This window comes from Nuphar pumila, chromosome 3 (genome assembly GCF_984573655.1).
Source record: "Nuphar pumila chromosome 3, dmNupPumi1.hap1.1, whole genome shotgun sequence".
NCBI lineage: Eukaryota > Viridiplantae > Streptophyta > Magnoliopsida > Nymphaeales > Nymphaeaceae > Nuphar > Nuphar pumila.
The window spans coordinates 30,924,759-30,944,193 of NC_143251.1; the positions used below are offsets into that span (position 1 = coordinate 30,924,759).

General features: G+C 33.4%; 1 protein-coding gene across 1 annotated transcript in view; it reads right to left on the reverse strand.

Annotated features, from left to right (window-relative positions):
• Positions 1–1,154: 1,154 nt before the first annotated feature.
• Positions 1,155–19,435, reverse strand: part of LOC149842484 (mitochondrial ATP-independent inner membrane protease subunit 2-like) — a 49,924-nt gene continuing 31,643 nt past the window's right edge. The window contains exons 3-5 of the mRNA XM_089999221.1: positions 2,610–2,793; positions 1,853–1,959; positions 1,155–1,762 (exon numbers count right to left, since the gene is read on the reverse strand). Coding sequence (XP_089855347.1) covers positions 1,681–1,762; positions 1,853–1,959; positions 2,610–2,793 — 373 coding nt within the window. The 3' untranslated portion in view covers positions 1,155–1,680. The remainder of the gene's footprint in view (positions 1,763–1,852; positions 1,960–2,609; positions 2,794–19,435) is intronic.

The window sequence follows — 19,435 nt, forward strand, 5'->3', positions numbered from 1 at the left end:
CTAAGCTTACAAATCATACGTTGATTTGCATAAATTTATTTGTTGATAGTAGAGCTTTTCACTCACTGGCACATTCACAAGCAGAGTACGCTGTCCAGATTTACTTTTATCAATGGTAACCAAATAAAACAGCCCTCACCAGTCTCCAGCATCCGCAAAATCCCAAGCACCCGAAAACATTTTAATTTTATTTCATTTAAAACCTGTTTGGAATGTCAACGAAAGGGAATTAGAGTAATGAAGAATCAAGGTTTTCAGTCTGTACATTAAGGCTCTGTTTGGGAGCCTTGAATCAAAGGTGTCATAGTTTTCCTGATGCTCTCATGCTCTCATGCTCTCAGCAGTGGTGTTGCCAAAACATGTGGTGTTGCCAAAACATTGCACTGGGAATGGAATTGGCCGCCCCAACACCATTCACAAGAGAATGTTTTTGGTAACTCCATCAACATATTTTGACAAAATAGTTTGCCAACACATGGAAATGGTGTTTTCATCCCAATGCAAAACTCCCAAACAGAGCCTAAGTCGTTTAGAACAAAGGAATTGGCTATCAGTCAGGCCATGTCAGTGCAATGGGATGGAAGCACGGTTTCAGTGTGTTGCCAAAATATCGCTTTGCCAATGTGTAATGTTGAGAAATATAGTTGCAAAAAATATCCTCTTGAAAGGTGTTGAAATGTGGTGTTGGGCTTGCCAACACCAGTCCCAATGCATTGTTTCAGCAACACCACTGTTCCCAAACAGCAAGAGAGTATGGGAACATGGTGGAAACCACAACACAATCGCTGATTCAAGGCTCCCAAACATAACTTCAATTTCTTCCAAATCCTTGTTTTAGATTTTTTCACACAGACAATTGCCAAATCCTTCTCTAAGGAATTCAGTTTCTTTTGAAACCTCCAACAAAGTGCAGCCAAACAAGAGGATTCTTCTCAATTCTTTCTTATATCCATTTCACCAGGATTTGCCCTAAGTCATTTCCATCAGTTCCTCTCATATACTAAGCATTATCAGCAGCAGGAACAATAAACTATTTCTCATTGTTATTTAGACAACCTCTTAAACAAGCACAATTTAGCATAGATAATTTTAACTTAACCAAGAGAGAGAAGCACAATTTAGCATAGAGAAGTTTAAGAGAGAGAGATCATCGAACCAGAACATGAAGAAAATGAAATACTCCAGATACTGAGATGCACCATGCATGAAACAATGCGGTTATTTCCAACAGGCAGAAGTCCACAAAACTTTCCAAGTTGCATCAAGCATAAACACCAAGGAATTAAAATTCTTATCCAACCCTCTAATCAAGGTTTCAAAGTGCAATTGCAACAGGCTTGCTAACCTTGGACCAAACAACCAAAATTGAAAATAAATCTTATAAGCAAGCATTATTATCTCACATGCACAACTAATTGTGCATGCTCCCAGGAACATAGTTCAGATGCGCTTTGGAGATTCATGGACATCAGAACAGCAGATTTCAGTCGAAGCAGCAAAGAAAGAAAACATGCTATTATCCTGGGGTTGCTTCGCATCATACCCTCCGTGTGCTTGAGTTGATGACCCATTTTAATCATCTTCCGATGTTAACAAGTCTAAAATGTCACATATAATTCCAGACTTATAGTGATACAGAGAAGAGACAAAAGGTGCTCACTCGTTTTCCCAATAAAGCAATCATGCTTTAGGACTTTTAGCCATCTCATCAACATCCAACTCCACAGCCAACACCGGGGAATCTTTCCGCATTCCGAAATGACTAGTGAAACAAAAAAAAATTGAAAGCCAATGATGAGATTACATCAACATGAGTAATGATTAAGAAAACATATGCCTTACTGCTACTTACCTGTTTTGTACAGGACCATGGTCGACAGCACTTCGCATGGAGTATAGGACTCTGCCCACAATGTCACTCATAGGAACAGGTCCAAAAGTACGGCTGTCACGGGCATCCTGCAGACAATATAGATTAACTGAATCAAGAACACAGAAGTGCCACCAGAACAAGTATGACAGTATCTCTTCCAACCAATGGAGCACACACACAACATTTCACATGACATAATTTCTAATGTAGTAATGTAGTGGTAGACCGTTTGCATTTGCATTGGGATGTCATGGGTCCCATTCATTCCTTTCATCTTTAATAATGTATAGAATTTTTGGGAAAGAAAAGAAAAAATGCATATGCCCCAGCTTCCTTTGAGCAAAACTAAGCTGAATCTGATTGTCAAACTTGGTGCATATTTTACCAAGCTCAGCCTCACCAGCCCACGTTTAATCCCTGCTCAGCTTGTCAACAAACTACATGGATCTATCTGGATCCAAATCTTTATCCTCTATGTCTTATGCAACAAATGGTAAGTTCCGGACTAATCCAAAGTCTGATGCAGAATTCATCCATGTTCAGAACCCTGACAAGCCTTTTAATCTCAGCCACCAACTTTTTACACAAGACATGAAGAGCAGCTTGTGATAACATGCAATAGTTTCATGAAGACTATCAAATAAATGTTGGAAGAAATGAAACACCATCCAAATTGACCAATCTAACACATGGTACTAGATTGCCATATGATAAAGCTAATTTTAAAAATGGCTACCTTTGAACTTATAGCATCATTATCTACCAAAACCCAGACTTGATCGTGCTCTAGGATGAATGGTGTGTCTTTCTCATCTTTAGACACCATCTCATATCCTTCAATAGCCGCCAACCTCCGAACAAGGTAATCATCGGAGTTGTCAGGATCCTTCAAAACAACCACATCTCCAACAAAAACACGCCTGTGACAGGAACAAAATTTCTCTATAAAAGATGACAAATTTGATATCCAACTAAAACAGAAAATACAAACAAAAAAGAACTTTCAAAAGGACCCTTGTGTGAAAGTTTGAAATTAAATAACTTGAATTGTGCACAGTATACCAAGACAATCTTTTTTTTTCTCCAAATGACCATCCAGACAGGAACAAAATTTCTCTATAAAAGATGACAAATTTGATATCCAACTAAAACAGAAAATACAAACAAAAAAGAACTTTCAAAAGGACCCTTGTGTGAAAGTTTGAAATTAAATAACTTGAATTGTGCACAGTATACCAAGACAATCTTTTTTTTTCTCCAAATGACCATCCAACAGAAAACCAACTAAAACGAACCCAGTAATCTTAGACTGTAGATGACAATCCAACCAAGCATAAGCCTGGTCAGAAACTGTGTGGGCTCAGGATACTTAACACCGTCAGTTGCCTGGCCTTTGTGTCAGGTGATCTGAAGAAAAAATAAACTATGAATTTTGACAACTTAATTCAAATCATATTCCTGGTTATATAAACTCCATAATTACATGGAACGTACTTACGGTTAATCAGACAACACAAAGAATCAATATCTTGTGCCATGATATTGCAAGCAAACTTTTTGTAGTTTACGCCATTAAGCATTTTGGCATGCACTAATCAGCGAGAATGTAAAAGCAATGGCCAAATAGGCTTCACAAAACTTTGGAAATAAAAGGATAAAATGAACTAAACCTAGAGTTAAGCCACTCAATGTCAACATGAAATTGCACAACTTGAAACACAAAGATGCTTAGGGTAAAGAGTATCAATCAAGATGGTCCTGCAGGCAGCTCCTTTATCTTCAGCTTGACATCTTCACAATGTTTGAGAAGCCAAAATTGTCAAAAATTATAAACTCAGTGATCAAGTGAAACTCAGTGGACATGCAAATCAGTCCAGTAATATCATTGTCATCACCATCAAGCTATGTCACGTGGGTACGGAGGGTAAGACACAAGAATTCCAAAAAAATGTGGGTATAGGGACACGACTATATATATAAATACAAAATAAATTCAAAATAAACTGAATATAATCTAAATATATACGTTATATCTAAAAGACTAGAATATATATTATATACTGAAAATATAAAGTTATAAAGTGAAAATATAATTATAATGTGTATCGAGGTGTTGATGTGTGTCGACACCGGGACATGCGTGTTGACACGGGTACGAAGGGCAAAATGGAGTGTCTGTGTAGCCATCAAGCCCTTCGACAACTACATGGGGTCAGCTTTAATGGTTCTTCATTCTTTTCCATTTAGTGCTAATGGCTATTGCCCCAAATACATTTATATCTCCATCAGTGTTGTGAAAAGCGTTGAGGCGTAGCGAGGCGCTCCACCAAAAACCGAGGCAAGGCGTAAGCCTCGAGGCGTACAGCGTAAGCCTCAATTTTTTTTGAAAACTTAAAAAATATTATAAAAAATATCTAAAAATATAAATAAATAAATAAATGCTTTATTGATTAAATAACAATCAATAAGAAATAGAAAATCTCAAATAAGTACTAAAAAATATGAGATTAACATATAAAAGTAACTAAAAACTGATTACATAACTGAAAAATATATGAGATTAACCTACAAAAGTTAAAATATATGAGATTATTCTAAAAGATATGAGATTAACATATAAAAGTAACTAAAAAATGATTACATAACTGGAAAACATATGAGATTAACCAACAAAAGATAAAATATACTAAGAAACCGATTATATAACTGAAATAACTGGAAAATATATGAGATTAACCAACAAAAGTTAAAATATATGAGATTATTCTAAAAAATATGAAATTAACATATAAAAGTAACTAAAAAACTTATTACATAACTGGAAAATATATGAGATTAACAAAAAAAGTTAAAACATACTAAGAAACTGATTACATAATTGAAATAACTGGAAAACATATGAGATTAACCTATAAAAGTTAAAATATATGAGATTATTATAAAAACTATGAGATTAACATATAAAAGTAACTAAAAACTGATTACATAACTGGAAAATATATGAGATTAACCAACAAAAGTTAAAATATACTAAGAAACTGATTACATAACTAAAATAACTGGAAAATATATGAGATTAACCTACAAAAGTTAAAATATATGAGATTATTCTAAAAAACATGAGATTAACATATAAAAGTAACTAAAAAACTGATTATATAACTGGAAAATATATGAGATTAACCAACAAAAGTTAAAATATATTAAGAAATTAATTACATAACTGAAATAACTGAAAAATATATGAGATTAACCAACAAAAGTTAAAATATACTAAAAAACTGATTACATAACTGAAATAACTAGAAAATATATGAGATTAACCTACAAAACTCTTATTGATTATGTCTCAGAAGTATTGTTGTAAAAAAAATTTATTTTTGCGCCTCGGGCTTGCGCCTTGAGGCACAGAGGGCTGCGCCTCAAGGCACGTTTTTGATAACACTGATCTCCATTCATTGTCTCCGTCTTCAGTGGTTTTCTTCTTTTCCTAATCATTGCACTTGTTAGGAATACGTTGGATTAGAGAGGGATATGTTTGCAATTTTTCCATTGTATTTTGTATTATATTGTGAAGGGTAGTTTGGTAAAATACTAAAACCCTATGTAACCTCAATACCAGTATATATTTATAAGGATGTGCAACCGACCCTATTTGAGAACCCTAGAGAGGTTGAATGGACTGATTTCCTCCTCATCTTCTTCCTTTCTCTCCTGTACATACACCAAGGCAAACTTACATGGTATCAGCGCAGATTTCCCCATCCAGGTGAGCCCTTTCTTGATCCAAACTCCCAATCTTTCTGTCTCTTCTTCCTCCTTTCTCGTTTTCCTTGATCTTTCTTCCCTCTTTCTTCCTCCGAATCAGATCAGACCCAAAACAGATCTGATCTTGTTTCTTCTCATCTCTTCTCTTGTCATCATATCAGATCTGATCTAGTTATTTTCTTAACTTCTTTATCTGTACCAGATCTGACCCAAAACAGATCTGATTTTGTTTCTCATTTTTTTTTCTCTCTATCGCTACATCAGATCTGATTTAATCAGATCAAATATAGCTATTTTCTTCTCCTTGTCGCAGCATTAAATCTCACCTAAATCAGATCTGATCTGATCTGTTCATCTTCAGATCTTGCTTTTACTTCTTAACGTTGTATCAGATCTGTTATAATCAGATCTAATCCGTTCCCTTCGATCAGATCTGATCTTATCCCTTTCAAGGAGTTTTCAATCAGATTTGTTTTCTCCTTTTATATTCTTTCCTTGTATCTGATCTGATCTTCTCTTTGTTTCCATCAGATTAGATTCCTTGCTTATGCTATTGTTCCAGCAGTAGACCTTCACCCTATTGTTGAGATCTTCTCAAAGGAAAAGGAAAAGGGCCTCTGATCGTTTGCGGTAGCCATCAGTGGTCTCATCCGACAAAAAAAAAACAAAGGAATGACCCATGGTTATTTGGATCTGTGGTGGTTTGGACCCCTTTTCTTGGGCTTGGGTCTTACCTAGAAAGGCCTTTGATCCAGCCCGTTTTAGATCCATTGGATCTTGCATTTTGGATCTTATGCTGAAACGCCTTTGATCCAATTATATCTGTTGGTTTAGAATCTTTGGATTGTGGATATCAGATTTTACGTATAAAGGCCTTTGATCTGACCCGATCCATTTAGATTTGGATCTTTAGATCTTGGATCTCGAATCTTACATCAAAAGGCCTTTGATTTGATCCGTATTCCATTGGATTTAGATCCATTACATATTGGATATCAATTCTCACTACTGGAACTATGACTCTTCCCTTCTCATTGCCTATTAAGTCTTCCTTTCCTTCACAACTTATACCTGAAAAACTGACAACTTCTACCTAAACTGGATGCGTCAAATCTCCCATCTCCCCATTCATTGACAGTTTGGATCTAATGAAACACATGGATGACTGTAATCCTCCTCCCCCTGAGTTTGTCGAAGGGACAAAAGATGAACGAGAAAATAATAAGTCAGTCCTCTCTCGTAATCCTACCTATAAAACTTGGATACAGCAAGATAGGATGCTTGTTGCATATATACTATTCACATTGTTATAATGAAATATGTGAAAATACAAAACAAGAGCTTCTAAGGCCTTACAAGATCATAAACACAAAGTAGGTGTGCACATAAGTCCAACTAAGGAACAATACAAAAGCACAAAAGCACTACACAAGTACTTAAGTGCATACAAGATAACAAAGAATTAAAAAGATAAACACAATAACCGTAATGCCCCAAAATTTTAACCCTTAAATTTAAGAAAAAAACTTTTTTTCTTTTTAAAACAACGAAAACAACTTTTTTTTTGGGTTAAACATTCTAGGCAGATTACAGTACAATCAATTACATAACTGAATTAAAATGTGAACATTAAGATTTAATTTAATTTCAATAATTTAAAATGCATATCAGAGTATTTTGATAACAATAATTATTTTTCCAAAACTATCTCCAAGAAAAGAAAAGACTGACTCTCGACACTGTCTAAGCATTCTGCATCTGTTTCGCAGTTGCTCATCATAATCTACATAAAACCCCATAAAACGGGTTAAACTCATGAAAACCTGATAGAAAATAACATACTTGCAATAAATGCACGATATCATAATACATTCAAACACAACCTCATATATCAATCATGTAACACATATGTTGGTAAGCAATAAACATAAAATCATGTTAGCAAATCAATTTAATGTACATTCACTTATGTTAAGATTTGCATCAATACAATAAATTATGCCCATGCATGAACATATGCATAAACTTACCATTTCATTGTTGTGAATCATTCGTGCATGAATAACTTCTTATTTTTACTTATTGTTTTCTTGCTTAAATGATGAATGCCATGTTCTATCTATATGCAATTCAAAATATTATTTCATTTGTCAATATCTATCTGTAGGTACAACACAAACTATCCCATATGGAAGTATGGCCTAAGTTTGCATTTTGAAACAATTGTGTCTTATTAACTTGTGCGACCCCCCAACTCTAACTACTCTAGAGAGGAAATATAATTGTATAGAGAGTTTCAAACTCCTGCAACTCGATATATCAGATTTTTCTTATGAGCCTTACCACACCGCGGACAAATCGTGGTAGTTTCCCTAGTTACGGTCCTGTGAATGGGAGACAAAAGCAACCTTCCGTGCTAAGCCAATATTCCACAAAACCGTCAGTACCAAGCTTACTCTCTCAATAAGCCACAAGAGAATTAATTTTATTTTTGATTTCTTAATTAACTCGCTTGTTAATAATGTCAATGCAAACATGCAATCACATTCAGGGTTCATATGGAACAATATTCATGACACTCAATGCATGCTTTTGATTAGTCTTTACCATAAAATCAATATAATAATGCAATCAATATGCATGTACATAGTCAAAGTAGGCTAATCATTTATATTTAGGTATGCCCAATACAACCAATAATGAAATGCATTTAGTTAACATGCATATCAGTCCAATATCCTATTTAAACATCAAAAACATGTTGTACAAAATAAAATATATATTGACATCAACACATGTCATACGGTACAATTCGGATCTTTGTTAACCTGATTTTAAAAAAACCAGCAAAAATCACAGGCAATGAATTTAACTCTCAAAATTTTACTGGGATTGCCCCATTATCTTAGGAACACGGTCCAAAAAACAGAATTGCAAAATTCGTTATAATAAAATCAAGAAAATTCTGAGACTGAGCCTTGTTAAGAAAACATATCAGACAAATCCTGTCAACTGCAAAAATTTATTCCGGTTTGAGGAATTTCTCAAGATTTACAGAAAAATATTTTGACAAAATCCTTTTTACAAGAATCTTGTTATATATGTTACCTTTCATCCAGATTTTTCACAATTTATTTTGATCAGTTTTGATTGGGGTTTTAGAACTTTCAAAATCGTTGGTCCTACTGACAAAGTAGAAAATTTATGCACTTTTGCAATGGACGTTTCGGCCTCAAAACAAAACCAAATGGGACAAAACAAGATTCTAGATTCAAACCCTAGATATGTAGAACACTCTAGTATTTTTATTTTTATTTTTATTTTTATTTTTATTTTTATTTTTATTTATTGACCTCATTTTTATAGAGATATCGATTTTTTTCTAAGACTGGTCGAAACAAAAAAATGAAAACAGAATAACCAAGATCCAAACTCATGCAAGATCTATTAAGCCAAAACAAGAAACAAGGTGAAACTCATACAATCATGATTTTTAGATATTCTAAACATATTTACAACATCATACAACATATCTTTGATCATATTTAGGCTAATCTTGTTAAAACATTAAAAAACATAATCCAAAATCATAAAACCTTCATGGAATATCTCAAATATGATTTTATCTATGCAAGAATCACAAGACATAAAAATAACATAAAATTATGAATTATTTATGCAATAACATGTTGTTTAATAATATTATACATGTCCTAATCTACCGTATATGATCATATTAACTTTTTTTATCATAAAACATCAAAACCCTAAAACGTTTTTGGCAAAACCTTTTCAAAATAATTTTCGTGCATTTTTTACTAAGATCTATGTAAGAGACATATTTATAGCATCAAGATCCATAAAAAAACACTCAACAACATCCTTCTATATTCATTATATATGCTAAACAATCCAATAAAATACAGATCTAACTATTCACACGATTTTTGCTTTTTAAGGTTTTGAAACTAGTCTTTTCCAAATCGTTTTCTGAAAAACGATCTTCCAAAACACCGTTTTGGGTTTTCGAAAATCTTTTTCATGTAGTTCTTGTGAGGAAACGGCTTTGAATACATTCGGTTCAATAATGAACCAATACACATGCACATGAAGTGCGGATATACCCACTAAAGGTGAAAACACAAGCACATAATGTGCTAAAACATAAACCCACGAAGGGGAAAAAAATGCCTATAAGGCATAAGTTAATATTATTGAAGAAAAGAAGGGCGTAACACCCATTACAATGGAGCAAAAGCTCCTCCAAGAAGTTAAAAATACAAGGGAGAAGGCCCCTATTTGTAAGCCTTTGAAGAGCCACATAGGGGGCTCCCAACGACTCCTTTGGGGAGTCCTCCAATGTGGCGCAAACCACAAAAATAAATTTAGAAATAAAAAAAGAAAAATAAAAATAAAAGAGAAAATACAATCATATTCCAAAATGGAATATGCGTAAAAATAGGTAAAATGACTAAACTACCCCTACGACTAATATAGAAAAATATTATATATATATATAATTAGGAAGATACATATACATATATACCATATATGTATATGTATCATCTTTTATATATATATATAATATATTTAATTACAATAATTGATGAGTACATTTTAACACCCCTTCTCAAACTTTGCGTGAGGAAACGAAAAGATTGAAAAAAGTCGCAAGACTTCAAGAGGCTTCGGCAAGAATGCCATTGAAATTTGCAAATGCCTTCCTCCAATTGTCTTTTAATGGTGAACACATTTCCCGATCTATCCAAGGTACTTCTTTTTATCCCATCTCCAAGATCCTGTGGAATAACAACAAAAAAAAAAACAAGTAAAAAATATCTTTGCACTTTACTTAAATGGAACATTCTTAACAAGATGATTTAATCAAAACCATATCAGATGACTCACCCACAAAACAATGGTGCAAAAATATAACTTATGCATAGTAATTTGAAGCATATGATAGGATAATTACTTTAGCATGAAAAAATTTAGAAAACCAATATTTCAAAATCATATATCATGTTAAAGAGAGAGTGGAAACGAATTACAAGAATGCATAATGCTTTCACAAGATCTAAAAATGGACAAAACACAACCCCACAATGGAGAATAAAGCAATGGTCCGCCATGGGACCCCATAAGAAGCTTATAATGAAGTGCCAAACAAGAGAGACGAAATCTCCAAGAGTAAGCACGGAAGCACGAACATACACAAGAGGCCACTAATGGGCAAAATAAACCACAAAAGTGGTCAAACACACGAGAGGTGGAAAAATATATTTCACTCATAAAAGGCTTCATAAGAAGCTTATAAAGAGGTATGAATTAATGGGTGTTATTCATTTTGCAATGCATAATCTACACATTTCTCTATTTTAGTAGAGAACCTTACACATTTAAGAACAACTCACTCAAATGATTGCAATTATAAAAATTCATTTTGCATATTAAATACAAAGGTGGACAAAACCATAAGCACTTAGTATGCAGATTAAATGCCAAAAAATCAATTTGATTTTAAAATATGCATATTAATGATATTATTCACTTGTATCTTTAAAAGACAAAATATGAATGAAATTTCACAAATTTCAACAATAGTTCATCCACTACAAGCAACTACCTCATTAGTCCTCCAAAACCCACAAATCAAGTGTATAAGCTACTAGAACAAGAACATAACCATAATGTCATTAAAGGCTAAAAGACACACACAAAGGTGTGTAAAAATACCTCTTATCTACATGTAATAATACTTGAAATGAGTGTATCAACGACAAGAACAAGAGAATACACGTCAACATGGACCAAAAGCATCTCTTGTCTACGTAAAAAGACACTCAAAATCAAGTATGTTCAGCTACTATAACAAGAGTATCAAGCCAACCATGGGCTAAAACACAATACATCTCTTCTCTACATAAAATGACACTTGAAATGAGTGAAAAAAGTCAACCATGGGCATACATTTCAGCGACTAAAACAAGAACACAAATGCCAACATGGACTAAAATCACACATCATGGTGTGAATCAACGTGCCTTGTCTACATATAATAACACTCAAGACAAGTGTGTTCAGCTACTAGACCAAGAGAACAAAGTCACCAAAGGGCTACCAATACACAAAGGTGTAATAAAAATCTTGTCTAGATATAATGACACTTAGATAAGAGTTATAAAAGGAGAAGACTTTTGAGGCAATAAGACTTATAATGACAAACATATAACAAATAAAACATTGATTTTAATATACCTTAAAACATTTAAGGTTCCAACAATCATATATAAGTTCGCATATATCTATCACAAGTTCACATAATAAAGAGCATCCATAAAAATAATGGCAAAAAATGAGTGACACACTCATAATTAGAGATCACATAACAAGTCATTTTAGGGTCAAACTACAAGTTGACAACCTAAAAAGACATAACACTAGGTGCTCATAACTCACCTCAACAAACATCTCTTAATATAACAATAACAAGGCCAAAAAGGATTCATGCATCATATAAAAAATAAATGTCATAAAAAGGCAAAGAACACATAAGGAAATCATTTTCCAAAAAACGTGATTTTACAAAGCGGGCCGATTTGAAAAAATCAAATCAAAGGTCCAATATAATCAATCACAACAATAATTTTGCATAAACATGAATTATGCTTAATCATGATCAAATCTTTAAAAAGAAGTCATTTATATCAAAAGGCTTATTTATGCCACAAACACAACATAGAATATTAAGCAATGTCATGTGCAAGAACCGATTTGGAATAATCCAAGAATCAAATCAAGCCTTTAACTATGATAGATATAAAGTGCAATTATATGCACATCAAATGATAATAGATGCATTTTTACGCAATACAAGATGTTGAATGACAATAATCTTAAAATGAGCAAATAACAAATTTAGGACAACATATAACAAGATATTGCAGAAGCACTTATAACGATAAAAGAAACAATCTCACAAGTCCACTAAGGGACAAAACAAACACAAGCCCTAAAGAAGACAATATAAACAATTCTTATTGAAAAAAGAGAGAGCTCCCAAGCATTCATGAAAATGGTAATATTTAAAAAATCTCATAAAAACCAATATTGTCATTTAAAAAGAAGCTTATAACAATCATGAAATCTTCTCAAAGAGTATATTTTCATAAGAAGATTCACAAGGATCAAAAGGCCTCTCAAAGAGAGATCCAACACAAAAACAAATCCCCAAAAGAGAGTCCATACGAAAGGAAGAGGGAAAACTTCATTAAAGTGGAGAAAATCCCAACAAAAAAGAATAATAGGATTGTGTTATGGCATAAATCTATAAACAAAAATTCATAATATTATTAAAAGCATATGACTTAATAGATTATAACCAACTCTTAATGTAATAAGTATGCAACAAACATTAATGAAGACCATAAATTTTATAATAAAACACATTCTTGAAATTGAATTGAAGAATGTAAATAAAATAGTCATAATTCATGAGATCATTTTTAAAACTTAATTCAACCGGTATTATAAAATGCCTTCTTAATCAAATATTGCTCATATGAAAAGAACTCATTAGGTAGGAAAATAAAAAAAATTAATAAGGAATTTTGCATAGTTAATATATGTCAATCACACGATATTATGAAAAGCCTCATATAGGACATTTTAGTGGATAAACACATACCTTTAATATGAACCAACAATTATGATGAGAGCTATGTCACAGGGATTCGGCTAGCAGGGTGCCGCACCCGCGTCGACGCGACTCGACGCGGGTGCGGGTGCGGCACCGGGTGCGGTCAACCCGATCCTGGGTGCGTTGACCGCACCCAGGGTCATTTAGGTCCATTTTATTTTTTAGATTTTTTTTTTTTAAAATTTGCCCAAATGGCATGCGATTTTTTTTTTTTAAATATGCTAACAGCCGCTGTCTGTTAGCTGTTGACAGCAGTTGTTCCGTCAGCAGCTGACAGCTGTGAAATTTGAAAAAAAACCGCTGACCCCCTTTATATATATATATATATATTACATTTTTGCCCCTGCCGCACCCCCGCACCCGGGTTTTTTGGAAGTGCCGAATCCCCGCACCTGCACCCGCACCCGCACCCACGCCCGCGCCCGCACCTGCACCCATGTGACGTAGGATGAGAGTATGTGAGCAATGCTACATATCTCACAAACATTTTACTTTTAACATAACTTTCTTAAAAGACTTATTTTTCATATAAACGGTATTCTTACAACCAAAATTAGGTATAAATTCAAAAATTCCAATGGTCATAATTTTTTATCGACCCATTAGACCATGTTTTGAGCAATCACATATTTAATTATTCAAAAAACAAGTTCGCCGGTTTTAGAATTTACCAATAAAAGACTTTCAAGAAAGACATACGAAAAAGAATAATATACGAAAAAAGTTCAATGAAATGTTAAGAACCCAAACTCATAATGACAAAGAGAACACATATGCAAAACATAACTAATTCTTCATAATGCACAATACTTAAAGAAATATAGTGCATACCGAATAATTTTAAGAAACAAAAGAAAGAAATGGGGACTTCACCATTTTTCTTTAAAATTTCTTGAATAGCACGCTTCCCGATGTACCAAAGAGCAACTCGATCCCAACCTTGCTCTAATAGCATGTGAGAAAACGGCTTTGAATACATTAGGTTCAATAATGAACCAATACACATGCACATGAAGTGCGGATATACCCACTAAAGGAGAAAACACAAGCACATAATGTGTTAACACATAAACCCACAAAGGGGGCAAAATTGCCTATAAGGCATAAGTTAATATTATTGAAGAGAAGAAGGGTGTAACACCCATTACAATGGAGCAAAAGCTCCTCCAAGAAGTTAAAAATACAAGGGAGAAGGCCCCTATTTGTAAGCCTTTGAAGAGCCACATAGGGGGCTCCCAAAGGAGTCGTTGGGAGCCCCCAACGACTCTTTGGGGAGTCCTCCAATGTGGCGCAAACCACAAAAATAAATTTAGAAATAAAAAAAGAAAAATAAAAATAAAAGAGAAAATACAATCATATTCCAAAATGGAATATGCGTAAAAATAGGTAAAATGACTAAACTACCCCTACGACTAATATAGAAAAATATTATATATATATATATATATATATCATCTTTTATATATATAAAATATATTTAATTACAATAATTGATGAGTACATTTTAACAGTTCTAATAGTCATAGATGTTCTAGGCATAGATTACGTGAAGATCCAAGCCCTGGATCAAAAAAAGGATATACTAATGTAGCCCAAAACTGAACATCATAAAAGTAGAGATTTTCTACCAATAACGCGCTTCCCGCAACAATACAGTCGCTTTTCCCTCCACTCGTACCTCATTCTGGGTTGGATTAGACCTTCACCAAAGTAATTACAGGTCTCTAATAGAGGTCAGGAATACTTTTAGGGTTAGGAGGAAGAAAAAGATGTGAGGAAGAAGGGGAGAGATGTACATCCCTATCATGAGAGCCTCTATTTATATATGGACCTAGGCAAGAGTCTTACTTCTAATATAAAAGATTAATGTATATTAAATTTTTTATTAATAAAATAAGTAAATAAATTATGGGTCCTAACTTATTAAATTTTGAAATTGATTAAGCTAGTGAAGAAATGTGAGAACTTCTTACCCTGCCTTGAGCTCTAGTGACATGGTAACCTTTCGAGAAGCATATGAATCCAAAGACTCAACAAAATCTGATATTTAAATAGTCGATTCGATAGCCCTCGAAACGTAAATCATCGTCGTGTCTTAGATTTAATCATACATACACGGATCATCAAAAAAATTTAGTCGATGTCGAAAAACATTAATCTTTCAACCTACAATTAGGCATGAACTTCGGTCGATGACAATACACTTAAATCAACACCAATTTGGGTGTGTAGATAGTCGATTTCAATGCCCTCGAAATGAGCAACGTCAAGGTTGACTCCGAATACCGATTGGCCAAAATTTCTATCAAAACAATAATGACGTTCGGAGCATCGGACACTATGGGTCCAATCTAATGAGATTAGATCCAAATATCGTGAGTTATATCCAATCCAATCCATCCCTAATTAGATCAAATGTCATTGATTATATCCAACTTAATTGGTTGAATCCAAATACCATTAGTTAAATCCACTACCTAATTTAAGGTCCAAATCCATATTGGACCCTAATGCTAGGATTTATATCCAAATCCAATATCCATAATCTAAACATATAAAAATCATTTACTTTCTTGTTTAGTCCATATATTTTAAAATTTTCAATTATTCTTGCAATGTTCTTGATAACTTGAGACTTAATTTGATAATAATTTAAAATCAAGAAATTCAAGAATTTCAAGAAAACTAAAAAATTGCACTCATGTCATAGAGACAGATAAAATTCATTATTTATTCATTTTATTTGCCAAAAAAAAATCTTGGGCTTTATAATAACATATAAAATATATATTTTATTGAGCATGAATGCTTAAGAGAAGCATTTTATAAGAGGGAGAACTTTCCCATTTATATAGACAAATGAGAGGACTTAGAACCCTTGGGACCACCCCCAACGGATATAAATATAGTCGTTAGGGAGGTCCCAACGGCTATAAGGGCTAAGGACCATGATGTCCTTAGCTAAAAACAAAAGGACAAAAAAGAAATAAAAAAAGATAGACTAAAGTGCCCCTAGTGGGCACTTCCTATTACAATATTGTGAAATAATGAAAATACTCCTAGAGGGCATTACCTAATTACATCATTATAAATAAAATAATATATACATATATATGAATATACATATATATGAATATACATTTACAATATGAAACAAATATATATATATATACAACTTAACACTCCCCCTCAAACTTACGGTGTGATATACTGAAAGTTTGGAAATATAAAAAAGAATCAATGAGATGGATCCAAGTCTTCAAGGTCTTCATTGGGAATCTCCATCTTTACGACACATCAGAAAATTTTGCAAATATAAGTCTTTGAATGTCTTCGTGGGTGATCATCCCCAAACGCTTTCATCGGCTATCTCCATCTTCATGATATGATGTATTAAAGATATTTCTTTCTCAATCCATCACATCTTTAAGAACCCGCCAAGAGAACAAACACAAATTCCAAATACACAAAAGAAGATATCATAACCAAATAGTTATATAGTTTAAAAAAAACTAATATGTATATTTTGAACAAGAATAACACTCAAGTAGAATTTTTAAACAAAGTAGCAATAATTTTCAGATTTATCGAAACATTAGTAACAATTTAAGCAAGATAAGAGAATCGTACCTCAAATATAAAATTTATAAAAACAATTTTAGATTAGCATAAGCCCATATCAACATATTTTTCAAGAAAACATAAATATTGATCACAAGAGAATTTAATCACTAAAGAACATTTAAATTATCAAGGAGAGATAAACAATCATGTATTAATAATATCCCAATTTTTTAGAAAAACACTTCAAATAAAACATATTATTAATTTATACTAAAAACAACATGCATATAAAGTATAACACTTCAAAAAAAAAATTAAGAAAAGAGGAGTTAATTAAATTTATGCATACAACAATGTAAATAAGATAATCAATCACACACACACACATATATAAGGGACATAATAAGGAATGAGAGTAACCTCATAAATCACAACCCATTAGAATTCACTCACACAACCTAGAATAAGTTTAAGTACAAAGGACCAAATAACAATTTTAAAACATATATATGTTATCAATGAAATGTATGAAATTTTATCAATAAACATTTTTCATACAAAGAAAAAATTAGTAAAAGTTTAGAAATTTCATGGAGAGATTTTTAAAACCCCACATAACAAAGGGAATGATATTTGCAAATCAACACCAATTTGCGAAAACATGAAGAGATTTAAAATCTCACAAATATCAAGAAGTAATATTTTGCAAACCTCAACAATAGTTCGGCCACCACAAGCAATCACCTCGCTAGACCTCCAAACCTCAAAATTCAAGTATATTATCTACTAGAACAATAACACAATCACAATGCCACTTATGGGCTTCACAAACACAAAAGAAGTATGAATAACAAATAGGTGCCCATAACTCGCCACATTAAAAAACATCTCTTGTCGACATAAAATGATACTTAAATAAGAGAGAAACCTCAATATTCAAATGTATCAGCTACTAAAACAAGGGCATAATACAAACACACAAAATGTGTGAATAACCAACGGGTGCATATAACTCACCACATTAAAAAACATCTCTTGTCTAAATAAAATGACACTTAAATAAGAGGCAAACATCAATATTCAAGTGTATCAGCTACTAGAACAAAAGCATAATAACAATGCCACTTATGGGCTTAACAAACACACAAAAAGTGTGAATAACAAACAGGTGCACATAACTCACCACAAACATCTCTTGTCTACATAAAATGACACTTAAATAAGAGGCATAATAGGAGGAAACACACGAGGTAAGAGAGCTTGTAATGAAAACAAACTAATGTCACCAAAAAGAATAAGGATATCAATTTTAACAATCTTTCAAAACACCATGATTTCAAAATTAGATAGCCATCATAGATAAACATAATTATAAGCATCCAACATAATAATAATAATGGTGAAATAAACAAACGAGTGAACACACTCATAGAACCAAAGATCAAACAACCGTCAGTTAAAACGGAACTATAAGCCAACAATCTAAACTTACAAAAAACGAGGTTCACACAACTCACCCTAACAAACATCTCTGGTTTAACAAAGCCAACATGAATCCAAAGGTCAATCAAACCCAAGACAAGTGACAGCACATCACTTATAACCAGTGTTATTAAAAATGCCCCTCAAGGGGCAATAAGCGCGCCTCGACTCAAGGCGAGGGCCTTTGTGCCTTGAGGCATAGGTATAAAGCGTAAAAGCATAGAGGCGTACGCCTCATGCGCCTTGAGGCATATGCCTCGAGGCGAGGTGCACCTCACGGTGAGGCACGCATGCCTCATTTTGTTGGTCAAATGAGGGTCAAAGCCCTCATTTAACCAACATTAAAATGTTACCCCAACCCTAATAAGGGTTGGGGGCCCTAATTTGGTTGTCACAACCCTTCTCTCTATCTTGTCTGTCTCTCCCTCTCTCGCATCCCCTCTCTCTCTCGTCTCTCGCAGCCCCTCATATTAAGGGTCGTGAATTCAGTCTAGAGTTCGGTTTGGGTTTGATCCAGACCCGAACTCAGAATTGCGTGTTTGACGTGTTTACTGGGGACACGCATGTAATTCTACGTTTTGTTGTAGGACAAATATGTCCATGATAAAATTACTTGTAACCTAATAGTTAAATATAATGTATCATCAGGTCACGCTGAATTAATTCAAGCGTGAACCCTTGTAGTCCAAAGCTTCTTTGCATCTCCTTCCTCTACTTCAGCGTTTTCTTCTGTTATTTTTTCTTCTTATTTTCTCCTCGTTGCAGATCAGCACAGGTCATAACTCAAGTTCTAACATGGTATCAGAGCAAGGTTGGGTCTAGGGCTCGGTATTGCTTCCAAAAAGGTATGAACAAAGAGATCTTTTGATTTCAGTCAGGAAAACATCCTTCCCTCACTATTTCTTCTATGTTATCGTATTTCCTCAAACAAAAAAATATATACGATCTCTTCTCCTTGCCGCCATCTCTTCTTGAAAAAGTTTTCGTGTTTCCATCTGAAAGACTGAAACACGTCTTTTCTTAATGTTTGTTCACAAGTTTCTAAAACC